Genomic DNA, 19,541 nt, shown 5'->3' on the forward strand with positions numbered 1-19,541 from the left:
GTGGTTGCTTAAATATATTCATTTGCTTTCTTTTTGATAGTAGCTATGTGCTAAATAAAAGTCAACACTCCTATCAAGAGAGTAAGTAAATATAGAAACATCAGTTCTACAACAGCTATTTTTGTTCCTTCTCTTTTCGAACAGCAATTAGTAAAGCAACCCCTTCCCCTCCTCCCTAGCTGTCAAGCTGTTCAGAGCAGTTTGCAACTTGACAATGGTACCATTGTGAATGCTCTCTGGGCTTCCTTCCCACAGAGAGTTAAATGGGCAGTTCCTGCTGCCCATGATTGGTGTCCAGTGAAATAATACTCAAGAGCCAGGTTTTATCAGCTTCACGCCAAAGAAGTGAAGCCAGGGAACCCAAGCCTTCATATCATACTGGACCATATGCCAACCCTGAAGGCCCCAAAGGTTTATCACTAAGAATCAGGATCCATCATGTCCCTTGTGAAATTTTCACTTCACACACCTTATGTGAAATGCAAGGCTTCACTAAAACTGCGCCTTCTTTACAACTGGCATGAACAGATGGACAGTAACAGTGGTTTGGCAAGCAAAAGTTAAGATTTAAATAATGCTGTATTCTAGTGTTTGAGAGGGAAAGCAGTTACAAGAAAATGGGGAGAGTTTTGACCCCCCACTTAATTTTAATTCCATTACTGAATTATAAACTCAGTATCAAAAGCCTTATGTTTAATAAGTAAAAATTACTTAAAAGCACCTGATTTTTATATTTTAATAATGATTTCAGCTTTAAAACTTTAATTTGCTTTCAGAATTCCTAAATACCATATTATCTTTTAAAAAATATTAAAAAGACTGGGATAAAATTTGTACATTATGTATTAGGCATGGTGAATAATAATGTAAGTATACAAGTAGATCTTCATCACCTACAGACTAACTCTGGGTATTTGTTTTTTTTAAAGTGTATCTTAAACTATTTTTTAATTTAACTTACTGTAATGGTGATTTACAGAGAGGGGTTATAGTAACACGAGTCAGATAATGAGGACATTTTTTTGAGCAGTGTCACCTCTCCCTCATATTCTCCCAGTTTTTCCCTTCCCACTCCCTCCCCCCTATGTTGTATAGTTCATTTCCAACATAGTCTCCAGTGGGTAACACTGCTGAATTGGTTCACCCTTTGTCCCATTGTTTCAGTGCTTCCCCTTCCCAAATCAGATAAACTTACTTACAAGACAAAGGGTACAGAAATAAAAAAACAGTGACAAAGGGAATAAACTGAAGGGAGAAAAATAACTGCAAATAGTACAATAAAAAACCTCTTGTTTCTATTTCTTGGGAGTTCATTTCAATAAGCACCATTTTATATGATCATATGCACATAGTTATTGAGCGCTGTGATCCTCTCCTAAGAATATCATCCTTTAACACAGGATTTTAATATGAAAAAAGAATCCCTGTTCTATCATAGGTGAGAAGTTAAAGATGGAAGAAGAGAAACATCAAGTTTGGTTGTTTTTGGAAATACCCTGCCTGTATCATCATTGCAGTCTGTGTCTTCATTCTAGTGCTCTGAGGTATGCCTTAACTATCTAAATTGGCATATATAGTAGTGCTTTCTTTTTCTTTGCTATTTTTCCCCCATGCACTATAAGAATAGGATACTTATGGGTACTGGTGGCTCGCACCTATAATCCTAGCTACTTGGGAGGCTGAGATCATGGTTCAGCTTGAGCAGGAAAGTCTGTGAGACTCTTATCTCTATTTAACCACCAAAAAACCAGAAGTGGCACTGTGGCTCAAAGAGGTAGAACATTAGCTTTGAACAAAAAGAACTATGGGACAGTGCCCAGGCCCTGAGTTCAAGCCCCATGGCTGACAAAAAAAAGCATAAATGCATTTATTTATCAATAATGTATAAAAGTGTAACAACACAGGCTGGGTTCTTGTGGCTCATAACTGTAGTTCCGGCTACTGAGGTGACTGAGATCTGAGGACTGCAGTTCAGAGCCTGCCTAGGCAAAAAAGACTGAAAGATTCTTATCTCCAGTGCATCAGCAAAAAACTTGAAGTAGAGCTATGGCTCAAGTTGTTCAAGTGGTAGAGAGCCAGCTGTGAGTGAAGAGTAGAGCAAAAGGCCCTGATTTCAAGGACCAGTACCAGCACAGTAGCACACAAAAAAGTATAATCTATAAGAGGACAAAAATTATTTTATAGAAGTGAAAGGGACTGTTATGCAAGAATGAAGAGTCTAACCTCCAGTTGTGGTCCCTTTGCCTTATATTACCCAGTGGCACACATTCTTTGCACACATCCACTTTATGCTGTCATGCCTTTTATCTGCCTCTAAAAAACTCGCTCTGAATTGCAAAAATTGTGTATGTCTTTAAAGTAAGTAGAAAAGAATTCCTTGGTAAAACTACTCCTAGTACTTCAGCCTCTACTATCTGCTACCAGTTAAAATTAATCATCTTCGTTGGCCTATTTTGTGTATCTCACTACTGCTGGATTATCATCACTGTGCAATTCTTTCTCCTCTCCTCTCCTGTGGCAGATAAGCTCCACGAAAGCAATAACTTCCTCTCTATTTCACTGCCTCCCATAGAAATAATATGGTGAATTAATTAATGATAGATATCAAATTACCTGGGGGATAAATAATTTCTTAGGATTTTTGCTAATTCTTAATACTAAAGGAAGTGAGAGCTCTTAGGGATACTCTACATACAGCATCTTCTTAGCAGAGACACCAAGTAGTATCCTCCCCAAGGCAACATCTATTACTGACAGCAAGTAAGAGTGCCTTAGCTGGGCTGGAAGATGGCTCAGTGGTAGAGCACTTGCCTCGCATGCTTGAGGCCCTAGGTTTGATTCCTCAGCACCACATAAGCAGAAAAAAAAAGCCGGAAGTGGCACTATGGCTCAAGTTGTAGAGCGCTAGCCTTGAGCTGAAGAGCTGAGGGATAGCACCCAAGCCCAGAGTTCAGGCCCCACGACCGGACCCAAAAACAAAACAAAACAAAAAGAGTGCTTTAGCTAACAGATGTTCCCTTACCTCTTCCCAATACTGACAACTCATCTCTGAAAATTATCTCAATTATCCTGCTAATAAAAACACACCAAGTCATCACCAAAATATAAAATCTGATGTGTGTGTGGTTGTTATTTTAGTTTATGCACATGTCAAAGGCAATTTCTTATAGTCCTGGTTTTCCTCTTCTTATGTACCCACCATACAAATTTAAAATTATAAGTTAGTGTAACAGAAAGACTAGAAGGGAGGGATAGAAGAGTGACAGTGATAAAAGATGAGCTGGTGGCTCAAGCCTGTAATCCTAGCTACTCAGGAGGCTTAGATCTGAGGATTACAGTTTGAAGCCAGCCTAGGTAAGAAAATACATGAAATTCTCTTTAACCATCATTACAAAAAAAAAACAAAACCCTGGAAATGAGGCTGTTGTTTAAGTGGTAGAACTCCAGCCTTGAGTGAAAAAGCAAAGGAATAGAGCCCTAGCACCATTGTGTGCACATGCACACAGACATACACTGCACTCATAAAATGACAAGTTGAATTGAAACCCCTTTGTACAACTACTTAAAAGTACTACTACAAAAGGACAGAGATTTTCATTCTTAAAAGAAACTATGCTAATCAGAGTATATCTGAGGATGTGGGAGGGAAGTGATGGTAGGGGAAAAACCAAGGAGGCGGCAACAATGCTTGATAAGAAAGTACTCATTACCTTGCTCATGTAACTGTAACCCCTCTGTACAGTATTCTCACAATAAAAAACTTATTAAAAACTATACTAGTCATAACTTCAATGAACAAGTAAACTTGTATAGGGATGTTTGAAAACAGTCTTGGGATAAACAGGAAGTTGTGAGGGTAACATAAAAAGAATTTCTCACAGGTAAATAATGTAAACCAGTTTCAGTAACAGTCTAGGACCATCATAAAAGTCTTTTAATAAATTTAGGCTTGTATTTTAGAATATTTCCAGAGTTTGCATAGAGGACAATAATACCATCAACTACAATGTTACTGTGATTTTCCAAGCAGTTGTTACATATAAAAGTTTAGTGTTTCATGTGGTTAATTTCTTGAATCCTTATACCAATCCTGAGTTTGACTCTGTAATTGTACTCTTTTTACAGATTAAATTAAGAATAGTCCATACTTATTGATGTTATCTTCTGAGAAAATGATCCAAAAAAGACAGTAGATAAGTAAAATTACGTAGTTTCTCAAGAAACTAATTTTCTTCTAACATGAAATGGCAGCAATATTGATGGGCCCCACAGGACACTTCACAATGTCCTATCATAATGAAAGGCAACCACATTAGTGGAGCCAATCAATTACATTTCATTTGATTTCTGGCTCTCATACTTTTGCAACAGGTTCTTTACATTTGAGTAGAACTTCAGGGCCAACAAACTGTGACTAATTGAACAGTGATTATTGGCTTTTGGTAATTTGTCTGATAAAGTTAAAGGAAAACCTAATTCTGGCATTTAATAAAAAGTCAATTTAAATACATTAGAAAAAACAAGTAATATTGTTTGTAGGAAAGCATATTAAATCTAGGTAAAATTCACATTATTATTATTATTATGAAGGTGATGTACAGAGGTATTACAGTTTTGTCAGGTGATGAATACATTTCTTTTTGGACATCACCCTTTCTTTCCTCTAGTATAATGTATTCTTTAAAGATGTTATTTAATTATGTAGTACCCTTCATACTGTATTATTTCAGAATACTACATATGTAAATGTACATACACATACAGCTCCAAGCTATCAGTTCTAAGAATGACAAGTTTTATTTCATCTACTTAAATCCTATCCCTAGAAACTTCAGATTTTCTATATATTCTTGATCTTATTCCATATTACTTTCTTCTTCTTTGGAACTCTTCATAGTAATTTGCTTATAATCCTACTATGACATTTTAGTAGTATCTGTATTTAACCTACACAAATCCTCTTACATACTTTAACTCATCTTTAGATTACTTGCATAATGTAAATGTTACATTAATAATTATATTTTTAGGGAATAATGACAAAAATAAATAAGTCATTGTTTAGTAGACATGTCTATTTTTTCTCCCTACATTTTTGATCCAAAGTGATCTGAATACATACATGGATGCAGAATCTATAGATCAGAGTACATTATAATGTATTTTAATTCAGTTTAGGGACTGGCAAACCCAAATTCTGTAGGGGACCCAAGGAAGAACTGATGTTTCTTGAATCTAAAAATTAAGAATTGTTGTTACCTGAATCATCTGGCAATAGAATTCCCTTAATTCTCAGGTGACTTCACAGTCATTTTTTCTCTTAAGGCCTTTGACCAGATGAGGCCATCCTGCTTTATGTGAGGGAAACGGGCTTTATTGATTTAAATAGCAATAACATTTAAAAAAAAAACAAAAACAAAACCACTTCCAGTAACATAATATGTAACCATGACCAGGCAAGTTGGCAAATTAACTATGTAACCAAAAGACTATGTCTATGAACCAGAGGATTTGTTTATGTTAAATGCAAATACTATATCTATGTAATATAAAGAGCTTAAACACTTGCAGATTTTGGTATCCTCAGGAGTCTTGGAACTAATTGTCCATGGATTTGGAGGGATATAACAACATAGTCAAAATGTTTTTTAGGTCAAAACAAATAATTTTTTTTTAAGGAAGAATCATGAAATTAAAACTTTAGAATTATTTCCACTGGGGGGTGAAACTAATGAAACAAACAAAATACACACTCTTTGTAGATAGCTAATAAAATGATGGCTAAGAGCAAACCTGAAATAGTCCTCTGATCCAGTGGTTACCCAGAATCTGTCTGGTCTTTTTCCTCAGTGTTGCATTTCAATTCTAATTGCATGATCAAACAACAAACTGAGCTCAAGACAAAAAAGTACCTAGCTGAGAAAAAAATCTAAGGTTGCATGAAAATGCTTTTCAAGTACAAGAAATGACAAGTGAAGGAGAGATTTCAAAGCCTGAAAGACAGTCATCAATGCTGACAGATTACTGTAATTCTCGTTGCCAGCATGATCGATTTGGGCAGCATATGACAATCAATACTGCCCTCATTTAGTGAACAACATTAGATTCATAGGAACAGAAGATGTTCCTAGGATAAATTTTAAACTCTTTTTAATGATCATAAACAGAACAATTTATGCTGTGGAATCTTAGTGGGCACTAATACTGATATAAGGTAATTGACCCAGCAGGACAATTACCCAAATATAACTAAGTTTATTCCATTTTTTACTTTTTTATTTACGAGGAATAAAATATTAACTAGTGATTTTAAAATTCTACTTCTACCACAAGTTTGATTAATTACATTTCTAAAATCACTTCTTAATTCAAATGAAGAGGTATTCCTAAATTTAAATGTCTAGTAAATTTATGTAAACTTTCATTTAAAAAGTAGGTAATCTTCAAGTATAGTGGAGCATACCTGTAATTTCAGCTACTTGGGAGCTGAGACAGCCAAGTTCAAAACCTGTTTCAAAATTAAAATACAAATTAAAGAAAAGTGTTGGGAGTTGGGTGTTGGTTGCTCACACCTGTAACCCTAGCTACTCAGAAGGCTAGGATCTCAGGATCCCAGTATGAAGCCAGCCCCAGCAGGAAAGGCTGAAAAATTAATGTGGTACAGTGCAGCCTTGAGGAAAAAAAAGTTAAGGGATAATGCCCAGGCCCAGAGTTCATGTCCCAGTACAGTCACAAAAACAAAACAAAACAGTTGTTAGGGATGTTGCTTAGTGATGGAGTGCTTACTTGCCCACTCAGCATATGTACTGGGTTCAATCCCTAGTACAATAAATAATAACAATAAAACAAAAAGTGAGTATAATATACCTGTTACTGTCTTATAACATTCTTTCCCTTCTTCATTCTTTTGAGATGAGGTTTCTATGTTGTCTAAGATAGTTTCAAACTCTTAGGCTCAAGTGCTCCTATCAGCTTAATCTTCCAGGTAGCTACAGGTGATAGCTACAGCTATCACTCCCTACTGCTCAACATTTAGAATAGAGAACTTTGTGTATCTTTGTGAAAAATGATATTCTTAATATTAAAAGGGATAGGGGCAGCCAGGTTCCAGTAGCTCATGCCTATAATCCTGGCTACTTAGGAAGCTGAGATTTGAGGATCGAAGTTCAAAGCCAGCCCAGGCAGAAAAGGCCCTGTGGGACTCCAATTAACCACTCAAAAGCCAAAGTGGAGCTGTGGCTCAAAGTAGTAGAGCCTTGAGTAAAAGAGCTCAGGGACAGCACCTAGACCCTAAGTTCAAGCCCCTATATCAAGGGATAGGGGCATCTGTAACTATATGGCGTTGTCCCTTGGTATCTGTAGATGACATTGGCATATAACCAATATAATTCTCTTGTACACTATAATCATCTCTAGAATACTTATAGTAATACCTATCCAAATGTAAGTACATATAAATATAATACATTATTTTGTTAAGGAAAAAAGAAAAAAAATCTTTTCAATATTTTTCATGCACATTTGAATTTTTGAATCTGGAACCACGGATGTAGACGGATGACTATACCTAAATACGACAGGGGAAAAATTTCTATAGTTTCCAAATTCAAGATTCCAAGTCAAGAAAAATCTGTTTGGTCTGATTTAATATTTTTACTGTAACTGTTCTACAAGCATTTTTAATTGGTAGAAATTCTTCTGGTTTGCTTTTTAAACAAGTTTTCATGTTTACTATTTTCATCTGAAATCTCTTCTCATCCTAGAATTTTCTCTAATGTGGTTTATATTAAGGTCTCAACACGGTTAACTGTTATAAATGTCATAATGTAGGGCTGGGAAGGTGGCTCAGTGGTAGAGTGCTTGCCTTGCATGCCTGAGGCCCTGGGTTTGATTCCTCAGCACCACATAAGCAAAAAGAAAAAAGCCGGAAGTGGCGCTGTGGCTCAAGTGGTAGAGTGCTAGCTTTGAGCTGAAGAGCTGAGGGACAGTGCCCAGGCCCAGAGTTCAGGCTCCACGACCGGACTCCCCAACCCCCAAGAAAATGTCATAATCTAGGTCTGAGAATGTAACCCAATCAAATAATCTGCTAATGAGTCAAAAACAAAAATCCCAAGTAGGCAATTTCTTGGTATTGGGTGTTATTTTTAAAAATAGAATATAACCTTTAAACGTATGAGAAATTATTACACAAAATAATGTAGCTCATTACGACTATTAAGCACATCCAAATTCAGTAGGCTATTTAATCTTTACACAAATTCTGAGATGGGTAGTAACAGCGTTCTCTCTCTCTCTCTCTCTCTCTCCCCCTTTTTACCAGTCCTGGGGCTTGAACTTAGGGCCTGGCCTAGACACTGTCCTTATGCTTTTTTTTGCTCAAGGCTAACACTCTACCACCTGAACACAGCATCACTTCTGGTGTTTTTTGTTTATGTGGTACTGAGGAATCAAACCCAGGGCTTCATGCAAGCTAGGTAAGCACTCTACCACTAAGCCACATCCCAGCCAGTAACATTTTTTAGATAGATAAAGTAAGTAGTATTCAAAGATTGCCTGATTTAGGTGGGGTTACAACTCTGGTAGAGAACTTGCCTAGCATGCTCAATGACCTGTGTTTGATCTACACTACTGCAATAAAGAAATTCAAGGGCTGGGAATATGGCTTAGTGATAACAGTGCTTGCCTAGCATGCATGAAGCCCTGGGTTCCATTCCCCAGCAACACAAACAGAAAAAGCCAAAAGTGGCACTGTGGCTCAAGTGGCAGAGTACTAGCCTTGAGCAAAAGAAGCTCAGGGACAGGGCTCAGGCCCTGAGTTCAAGCCCCAGGACTGGCAAAAACAAAAACAAAAACAAAAACCCCAAACCAGGAAATTTGATGGCTTTACTAAGGTCAGAAGCAGAACAGAAGTGAAATTCCTTTATTCATTCCTCCCTTCCATTCTTACTTTCCTGCCCTGGCTGGCTTCCAACTGTGATCCTCAGATTTCAGCCTCCTAAGTAGGTAGGGTTACAGGTGTGAATCACTGAGGCTCAGCCAAATTATATTCTTAATACTATCATTCATTAATGTGATAATTTCAAGTGCAAGTAAAGATATGTAACATTTATATGTCACTAAACTTAATTTAATGTATCTGTAATTCCATTTCATAGTGTCAGAATATATATAATATGGGAATCAGAATGCTAAAGTCAATTTTATCAAAAGAAAAAACTGTATGTAGCAATTCACCAAGTTATAATCACAAATCAATTTCATAAGATATTTTCAAAGATTCCTCCTTTAAATTATTATTATTAATATTATTATTATTATTGGTGGCAGTATTGAAGTTTGAACTCTGGGCCTTGTGCTTTCCAGGCAGGCTATCACTTGAGCTATTCTGTTCAATTTAAGCCATCTCTTTAAATTTCCAAGACGTGTTATGTTGTCCACAGTGGCCTTGAACTCTCAGTCATCCTGCCTCAACCTCCCAAGTACTGGGATTATAGGTATGCTTTAGCACACCTAGCTTCTTTTTAAATCTTAACAGTATTTTGTTCCTTAGTACCAGCTACTTGGGAAGCTGAGGGTAGATTATTTGGGTTCATAAGCTCCAGACCAGGCTGAATAAAATGGCAAAAACTTCATATATATATAAAAAAAAGATTATTGACTGGGCACTGGTGGCTCACACCTGTAATCCTAGTTACTCAGGAGGCTGAGATCTGAGGATCGAGGTTCAAAGCCAGCCTGGGCAGAAAAGTCCAGGAAACTCTTATCTCCAATAAACCACTAGAAAACCGGAAGCGATGCTGTGGCTCAAGTGGTAGAGTGCTCACGCTGAGGACAGCGCCCAAGGACAGAGTTCAAGCCCCATGAATGACAAAAAAAAAAAGAAAAAGAAAAAGAAAAAAGATTATTTGTGCATATTGTATGACAGCCACTATTTTAAGGACTTATACATTGTTACATATACTGAATTATTATCCCACAGTATTCTCTTTTTATAGATGAGTAAATTGGGGCCCAGAGAGGTTAAATAATATGCTCAGCTCAAAGTCCAGACACCATCTAGTCTCTAAAACTAGACTTCTAAGCCTTCCATAGCTTCCTCTCATAGATTCATATCTCTATGTTATTCTCTCTGTTTGAAGGCTCTTCTTAATCTACCCAATATGATAACACTTATTCATCAAAAGAGTTTCTGGATACCATTATCCATTCCAGCTGAGTGAAAGTCTCCTTGTCATATATCTTGCACACATCACTTTTAAAGCACATATACACTTTTCTGAGTTCTTCACACTGTTTTGGTTATTTCTGTACCTTCAGAGAAGTAGACGGTTTGCATTTTTGGAACATTAATGAGTTAATCAAAAGGTTAGTATTTGTGAATAATATATAAAAATATACATGCACATGGTGGCATGTACCTGAATCCCTGCAGATTACAGAGAGGAGGATGATCTCAAGTTAAAGGATAGCCCTGACAAGTTAGTGAAACCCTACCTCAAAAACAAAATACAAGATTTGTGGCATACTTCAAGTGGTAGGATGCTTGTACTGGGTTCTATCCCCAAATTATAGAATAATAAAAAAGCATATCAAAGAAAATACATCATTCAAGTATCATAGCTACTTAATCACTTTACCGAGAAATTTTACTAATTATCAATAAAAAGAAATTCAAAGGTCTTTAACACATAAAGTACACATATATTGCAGTAGAAATGATAATTTTAAAAAAGGATACAAGTTTTGATACAATGGAATTAGTGATTTCAGAGCACGGCTTGCATTTATAGCTGTTGATCGAACCATAATGGGAAGAACCTTTCCATTCACAATAGCACCATCAAAAAGGGGGCCAAAAAAGGGAACCTGAGAAATTAGTACATAATTATACATTCAAATAGAAGAAAGATTGTAAATAAGAGTAATCAAGATACCTAGTGATACCTAGTATCTAAAAGTGGTTTTTTTTGGCAAGTCGTGAGGCTTGACCTCTGGGCCTGGGTGCTGTCACTGAGCTCCTTTTCTCAAGAGGCTATCATTCTACTACTTGAACCACAGCGCCACTTCCAGCTCTTTGTGATTAATTGGAGATAAGAGTCTCCCGAACTTTCCTTCCCTGGCTGACTTCGAATTGTGACCCTCCTGAGTAGCTAGGATTATAGGCTTGAGCCACTGGCGCCTGGCTCTGAAAATGTTTTTGCTTCCTCTTCTTTTAACAAAAATACTAGGACAATAAACAAACTCAAATACCAATATCTAGATTATGTCCATTTAAAAGAATTATGTGCTTCATGTAAAAATGACTAAACAATTTATGCTCCCTGACCATATTCAGTTTTCTACAGTTTTAATTATGTATACAAATCAACAACATTGGAAGTAAATTTCTTTTCTCTCCATTGAACATACAAAGGAAAATACATGTATTTTTATTGTCAGGAGGTTGGTTTTTCATTATTTCTATTAGATACCAACTTTATAATTGTTAATATGTTTCACATGCAATGCTCTCTGAACTCAGGTGTTGACGGTTTGGTCCCCAATGTAATGTTTAGACATGGAGCACTGGGACTGATCATGAGGGTTCTTACCTGATCAATGGATTTATCTATTGATGGATGCATAATTTTATGACATTGAGAAGTTGGTAAAAACGGAAGTGAGGCTTTACTGGAGGAAATAGGCCACTGGAGGCATGCCATTGAAGGATATGCCTTATCCCTTTTCCCTTCTTCCCTTTGCTTTCTAGTTGGCATAAAGTGAGCTGCTTTCTTCTACTACACCCTTCCTTCTGCCATAATGTGCTACTTGCCCAGAAATATGTGACCATGGTCTGAGCCCCCTGTAACTGAGCCAAAATAAACACTTCCTTTTTTTTTTCTTCTGACCCTGGGGCTTAAACTCAGCACTTCAGTACTGTCCCTGAGCTTCTGTGCTCAAGGCTAATGTTCTGCCACTTGAGCCACAGCTCCACTTCTGGCTTTTTAGTGGTTAACTGGAGATAAAAGTCTCATCGACTTTCCTGTCTGGGCTGGTTTTGAGTCATAATTCTCAGATCTCAGCCTCCTGAGTAGCTAAGATTATAGGCATGAGCCTCTAATTCTTACCTTGAAAGAAAATACTTTTACAATAGATGTTTTAATTCTTTTATTACGAATTTGCAGGGTTCTTGTTTATTAACATAGGAATCATATGTCATAATATAGAAATCATTCCCTAGTCTAATGACAATGATTATTTCTTATTGTATCTTTCAGGAATAGTAGTAATTCTCTAATTAGAAGGTAAGTCCTTTTATGACCATAGTACAAAGGCACTTTTACTCATAATTTACTTAGCATTTTTCATTTGAGCACAATTTCTTGTTATTTAATCTAACACCTCCAGAACCAGACTTAATAGAATCTTTCTAGCTGCCAGAATCTGTGTTGTAATTCCTTCCCATTTTGAAAACTTGATGCCTGGTATAATTTTTTTCCTATGGTATGGAAAGAACCCACAAATATACACTTCAATATAATTCAAAAATATTACTAGTATGGAAGCTAAGGAGTTCTTACCTCTGGTTTTTTCATGATTTGGATGCTGAACATATGATTTTTCATTGGATATATTATAATTAGGACATCACCAAATTCTGTAGGGATAATTCCTCTCCTGTAGTCTCTAGTATGCTCTGACCAAACAATATGCACTTCGTCATTTCCTAAATGTCTTAACTGGAAAAGAAGAAAAATAAATGCTTTATAAAAGCTCCGTGAGTATAGTTATATAGTGACAATATATCATAAAGAGCAAAAGTTAAAAAAGTTTAAATTTCATTTTATCATTTTCACTTGATGCACACTCAAAGACATTAAAGGAGACACTGAAAAAGACCAGATAATTTTGACTATCCAGTCAGTGAGAAACAGACAGAACTTAGATAAAAAGAGTCACAGTCCACTGTTCTAAACTAGTAACTGCATCAATTTTCTACTACCAAACCTTTCAAAAGGCTGTTTAAAAGAGTGACTGATTTGACATTTTTTTTTTCTGATCACTCTCTGGACGTACTAATAAGCAGTGATGTGGCTTGAAAAAGTCAACCAGAAGAAAAATGAAAAAGATTATTAAAAATTTGGATAATCACTTATAAGCTGGGAAAAAAAAGCTTCAACAAATTAACTTCCAGGTTTCCTTGCCTATAAAAACTTAGAATTTCCTAAAAAAAAAATAAAAAACTTAGAATTTCCTTCAAACAGAGCTTTTGAGTTCTTCTGGAAGCTCAAAACGTAAATTAGGTATCTGTAGTGCTTATACTGTTGGTTATGGCAAAAGTTAATGTTATGATAAAACTAAAAAGACATTAAAAATTGGATTTCTAGTGAATTAATAAAAAATGAACTCAATGTCCATTATTCTTAAGCTTTCTTCTTGGAGAGTAATGTATGAGCCTGGTTTTATTATAAATTTTCATCATCATGTAGACGATGAATACAACCATTTAAGTCTAATTTTGGTACATATCTTACATAGGCTTTTAAAAATTTTTTTTATTGTAAAGATACTATACAGAGGGTTACAGTTACATCTTACATAGGCTTTTAAAAGTTACTTTTAGGTAACTGTACACATTGGAGATGGAAGTTTGGAAGACAGATGTAATAAGTATCAGTGATATTTATACTGAGAGCTACTGTATATAATTTCCATTTTTCAAATACAAAATTTATGTTAAAGACTAAAGATTAGCCCAAAAATCCAATATATGACTTAAATAGAGAGTGAGGCAAAGTCCATCTAGTGAAAGGGTTTTTTTGTTTTGTTTTGGGTCTCTCCTTAAACCTGGAGTTAATTCCTTATACTTGTGTATAACACACACAAATTATATAAATGTAGGACTTGGACTTTGTGACATTTTTAAAAATCAAAAAAGAAATTACACAACTCAGAAAAGCCATGGCTTCATAATTTCATTTTTTAATCAAAATACTTTAAAAATATCCTTCCTATACAGCCATTCCATGTGTCAGCTTCCCTAATAGGTTTATGTTAACTGAATACAAAAGAAATGTGAAATAAATTTAACCAGGAGGGATGATCCAATCTAATTTTGATACATTAATGTCATATGCTGTACATGTTACAATAGCAGCCAGATCTAATACTAAGCTCCGGGCTATACTAAGATTTCCAAATGGCAGATTGTTCTAAGTGATATCAAGTATAATTGAAGTAATAAACGATAGTAAAAGCTGAGCACACTGTCAGGAAGAATTTAAGTATTTACTTTTTAAAATTAAATGAGTTAGGTTAGGAAAGACAAGACAACTGAAATAATGCAGGTCTCAATTTACAGAAAATTCCTTTTATTTATCTGCTACATTAACCCTTGAACTCTTGCCAAAACTATCTGTAATTTCTAGTGTCTACTTATCTAAAGAAACAAGAGGGGAAAAGAGGTACTGTATTTTTATCTTATAACCAAAGCTTGTTAAGTATCTTTCATAAAGTATTAAAAGGATGTTACAGAAGTTGCATATAAAAGAAGACACATTTTTGCCAAGAACCTGTAATGAAAGTTTTTGGCAATGAGCCATGTACAAAATAAAAAGTCATTCTAAACATGTTCAAATACTTAAGTGAAAAAGTTTTGGGAAAATTTTGTCACTGAAATTTCAATACTGAAAACATAATTACTGAAGGCTGTGTCATGATGGGGCATTTAAAAATGTTTTTTTATTGTTAAAATCTGATATACAATAATTACACAAAAATTATAGTCATTTTTTAATTTTTACCTTGAGAGTTGTGTGTGTGAGCCAGTCAGTACTGATACTGGGGCTTGAACTCAGGATCTGAGTGCTGCCCTTTAGCTTTTCTGCTTAATGCTAATGTTCTACCACTTGAACCACAATTCCATTTCCAGTATTTTGTTGGTTGATTGAAGACAGCAGTCTCATGGACCTTCCTGCCTGAGTTGACTTCAACCAAGATCCCCAGATCTCAGCCTCCTTAGTAGCTAGGATTATAGGTGTGAGCTACTGGTTCCTGGCTACTGGGAATTTCTGAAATACTATTGAAAGAATGATTTTTATTTTTGTCAGTTGTAGGGCTTGAACACAGGGACCAAGCTCTTTTGCTCAAGGCTAGTGATCTACCACGTTGAGCCACACCATGAACTTCTGGTTTTCTGGGTGGTTAACTAGAGATAATAGTCCCATGGACTTTCCTGCCTGGTCTGGCTTTGAACCTTGATTCTCAGACCTAAGCCTCCTGAGTAGCTAGGACTACAGGTGTGAGACAACAGCACTAGGCTCAAAAGAATTATGTTTTTAATGATTAAAAATTAATAGATATTTCAAGTATACCTTATATAGCATTTTGTATTTATTTTATGTATTGTCAACAGATTTTCCTATACTCTGAAAATTCTCAGAAGATATCTTATTTACATATGTTTAGACCCAAATGACAATTCATTCTGAAAAAAACTTCTGAATACATGGAATAAGTCTAATAAAATGACCGGCAATAACTCTTCCAAATTCACTTCAACTGCTACTAAGTCATCTTGAAATCCAAAGTAACATAGGCTATAGATTACCACTATTCATTTACAAAGATTATGAAATGAAACTCAGTGTGTATAAGATTTAAGTCCTTGATATATTACAGAATTTTAATACTGAAGAGACCTTAAGGGAGTATTTTCCCTTCGCATTATCCCAAAGTTATAAACAGCCTGTCTTTTCTCAGTTTTAAGGTTATAGATTTTAATAGTTCACAAATTAGCTCATTCTACTTTTAAAGTATGGCAATCACTAAAGCTGGGTGCTGGTGGCTCACACGTATAATCCTAGGTACCCAAGAGGCTGAGATCTGAGAATCTCAGATCTCAGAGAAGCTAGCCCAGGCAGGAAAGTCTATGAAACTCCAATCTCCAATTAACCACCAAAAAAATAAGAAGTGGACGTGTAGCTTAAGTGGTAAAGCACCATCCTTAAGTGGAAAAAGCTAAAGGACAGCACCCACATCCTGAGTTCAAACTCCAGTACTGGCTCACAAAACAAACAAATGAAAAAAAAAAAAAACAACAAACCCCAAACAACCCCCCAATCATTAGAACATTTTGTGCAAACCTGAACTCCTAAAGCTAGTCCTTCCAAATTGAAACTTCCCAAATAAAACCAATTTATATCCTATATATTTTCAGATATCTGAAGGTGAGTCTAAAAGTTAAAAGTGATACAAGTATAAATGAAGTAATGAATGACAGTAAAAGTTGAGTACACTGTCAGGAAGAACTTTTTCAGGTTAAAAGTGTCACTATTAATTCCTTCTTATAGTTTACAAGCATTCATTATCCTGATTATTGCCTCAGTTGACTGATGTTTTTACTAAATTGCACTGTTTGGGATAGACTACAGTATCAATATATGCTCTTATGTAGCAAACACACTAGTGGCTTTGTTTCTTCCTGCTTTGTTTTTTTTTTTGCATCTTTATTACATTGCTTAAATGGACCTCTAAGTCAGTTTTCAAAGTTCTTTTAAACATATACAATCAACTGCTTAGAATTAAGGAGAAGATTTCACATTTATTCCTATTAAATTTTTTTTTAAATAAGTTTTTTTTATTGTGAAAATACTGTACAGAGGGGTTACAGTTACATGAACAAGGTAATGAGTACATTTCTTATCAAGCATTGTTGCCTTCTCCTTTGTTTTTCCCCTACCATCCCTATTAACTTTCTTAAGTTTGTCAAGATAATCATCATATTAGCTTGATTCGGCTATTTAATATGTTAGTTCTTTTCTAGACTAGAGTTATCTGTAAAGTCAAATTTCTTCCTTTCTTTTTTTTTTGGGGGGGGGGTCCAGTCGTGGGGCCTGAACTCTGGGCCTGGGTGCTGTCCCTCAGCTCTTCAGCTCAAGGCCTGAGCCCTACCACTTGAGCCACAGCGCTACTTCCAGCTTTTTTCTTTTTGCTTATGTGGTGCTGAGGAATCGAACCCAGGGCCTCAGGAATGCAAGGCAAGCGCTCTACCACTGAGCCACCTTCCCAGCCCTCAAATTTCTTTATCTTCCTAACTGTTGGATGGGACAGGCTTGATAATCATAGGTTTTCTTCCTGGTTAAAAAAATACTTATAATTATCAAAGAAACTTATCATATGCTTTTTTATTAAGGGCTTTATTAAGGATTTACTATTTTAAGTTATTTGTGAGAATTCACTAACTTTTCAGAATATTATAAGACAAGCACAATTAGTATTACTGCTGTTTTTTAAAGCAGGTGAGGAATTCGAGTTTAGAAAGAGGAAGTGGCTTATATAAGATCAAACCCCTGGTAAATGGTAAGGATTAGTCTTCTAACCCAGATAGGCCAGTTCCAGAACCTATATTTTAACCATTTCCCTACATTAACCATTTCCCTCTTGTTAAATAATTAAATGTTCTGAATATGATTACAAATCAGTCACGAACACAGTTACCAAACTATTAATACTACATTTCTTTAAGTTGTCTACAACAACTTGGTTAAAACTTTAGATACTAGTTTATGGCTGTCCCTGATATAGTAATCCTATTAAAACAAATTAAGTTATCTTGATGTGATTTGTTATGGTGAACTTATGGTGGCTCCTAATGATGGCTACTTCATTATCTGAGTGCTCACAAACCATCTGTTTAATAATCCTATTTTGCTGGGCATTGGCATTGAGCTCATGAATGTTGGTATTTTCTGAATTCTGGCCTGTTTTGTCCTTTGTGAGAATGAAATAGTTGTCATTGCTATAGACTGAATATTTCTGTTGCTGCCAAACTTAAATGTTGACATTCTAACTCCTGATATGATGGCATTAGGATCTTGGGAAGTGACTAGATCCTAAGGGCTCTTTTATACAGGAGAAGTGCCTTTATAAAAGACACCTGACAGCTTGATTGCCACTTTCACCATACAAGGTTACAATGAACCTGCCAGTACACCTTTATCTTGCCTGCCTCCATGACTATGAAAAATAAATTTCCATGTTTACCAGCCATCCCGTCAATGCTATTTTTGGTATAGCATCACAAACAAAAGAAGATACCTATCTTATGGCAGTGCTTTTATGCTTCATGAGATCAACAGGAAATCCAGAGTTAATTCTACATTTGCTCAGTCAAAATATCACTCAACTGGGGCTAGCGAGAAGTCATCTATAGTAACTATTATTGCTCTCATAAACCAGCTTTCCATGACTTTCTCATTTGTGTTAAAGACAAGTAACTATCAACTAATTATAATCACAAGCAAAACCTGAGAGTCTTCTTTGATTCTATTGGTTTGCTTGCTGAATTTCTAACATGCCCATTAAAAACATATACATTGCCTCATGTTGGTGGCTTACATCTATAATCCAGCTACTTAGGAAGCTGAGGTCTGAGAATGAGGGTCAAAGCCAGAAATAGCAGGAAAGTCTGTGTGACTCTTCTGTCTAATTAACCACCAAAAAGCTCAATTGGTAAGAGTGCCAGCTTTGAACAAAAATGCTTAAGAGACAGCACTTAGGCATTGAGTTCAAGCCCCACTACTGGCACAAAAAAAACATATCAGCCCCACTACTACAACTGTACTTTTTTTGTACTTTCGTTCCCATTTTCTCCACTGTTACCCTATATCAGATGCTAGTAATTCTATATTCCTGAACTAGCCATGAGTTTTTGAAAGTTCTCCTTTTTCTCCCTTCATCCTTCCAACTCATCTTTTTTTTTCACTCACTGACAAATGTGAACTTACTGACTGCACTGAAGTAACTTTTGCAAATGCATTAATGAGGAAATATAGATGCAGTCTCTGCTCTCAAAAGGAAACACAGAACTGGATGCCAGTGGCTCACAACTGTAATCCTAGCTACTCAGAAGGCTGAGGTTTGAGGATTACAGTTAGAAGCCATCCCTGGGAAGGAAAAGTCCCTGAAACTTTGATCTCTAATTAACTACCACCACCCCCCCCCCCCCCCCCCCCCCCACACACACACACACACACACACACGAAATGAAGTTGTGGCTCAGTGTTAGAATACTAGCTTTGAGCAAAAAAGCTCAGGGATAGCACTTAGACCCTGAGTTCAAGCCTCAGGAATGGCACCAAAAAAGAAAAAAAGGACATAGTAACCAAATGAGAACTAAAAGAATTATTAAAAATACAGGTAATACTCTAAATATATTACACAGAATAACACTGATCTGTAATGGCATTTAACCCAAAAGTTGAAGTACACTTGTACTTAGCACAACATATATTAACAGATTCCTAAAGTGTGTGAAAAATACCCTTTCATATTTTTATCCTTAAGTGTTTGAAAAATATCCTTTTTTTTTGGGGAGGGGGGACTGGTCCTGGGGCTTGAACACAGGGCCTGGGCTCTGTCCCTGAGCCTCTCTGTGCTCAAGGGTAGCACTCTGACACTTGAGCCACAGTGCCATTTCTGGCTTTTTCTGAGTAGTCTATTGGAGATAAAAAGTCTCAAAGACTTTCTTGCCCAGGTTGGCTTAGAACCATGATCCTCAG

The 19,541-nt window shown here is 36.0% G+C and overlaps 1 protein-coding gene across 6 annotated transcripts in view; it reads right to left on the minus strand.

Annotated features, from left to right (window-relative positions):
- Window positions 1-19,541, minus strand: part of Ralgapa1 (Ral GTPase activating protein catalytic subunit alpha 1) — a 222,137-nt gene that overhangs the window by 22,937 nt on the left and 179,659 nt on the right. For 5 of the 6 annotated variants that reach the window (XM_042677921.1, XM_042677925.1, XM_042677922.1 and 2 more), the window contains exons 37-38: window positions 12,561-12,719; window positions 10,739-10,866 (exon numbers count right to left, since the gene is read on the minus strand). In XM_042677921.1, coding sequence (XP_042533855.1) covers window positions 10,739-10,866; window positions 12,561-12,719 — 287 coding nt within the window. Of the gene's footprint in view, window positions 1-10,738; window positions 10,867-12,560; window positions 12,720-19,541 lie in introns of those variants that run through there. The other variant, XM_042677924.1, reaches the window with a different exon arrangement.

This window comes from Dipodomys spectabilis, unplaced genomic scaffold, assembly GCF_019054845.1.
Source record: "Dipodomys spectabilis isolate Male_0828 unplaced genomic scaffold, ASM1905484v1 ptg000042l, whole genome shotgun sequence".
NCBI lineage: Eukaryota > Metazoa > Chordata > Mammalia > Rodentia > Heteromyidae > Dipodomys > Dipodomys spectabilis.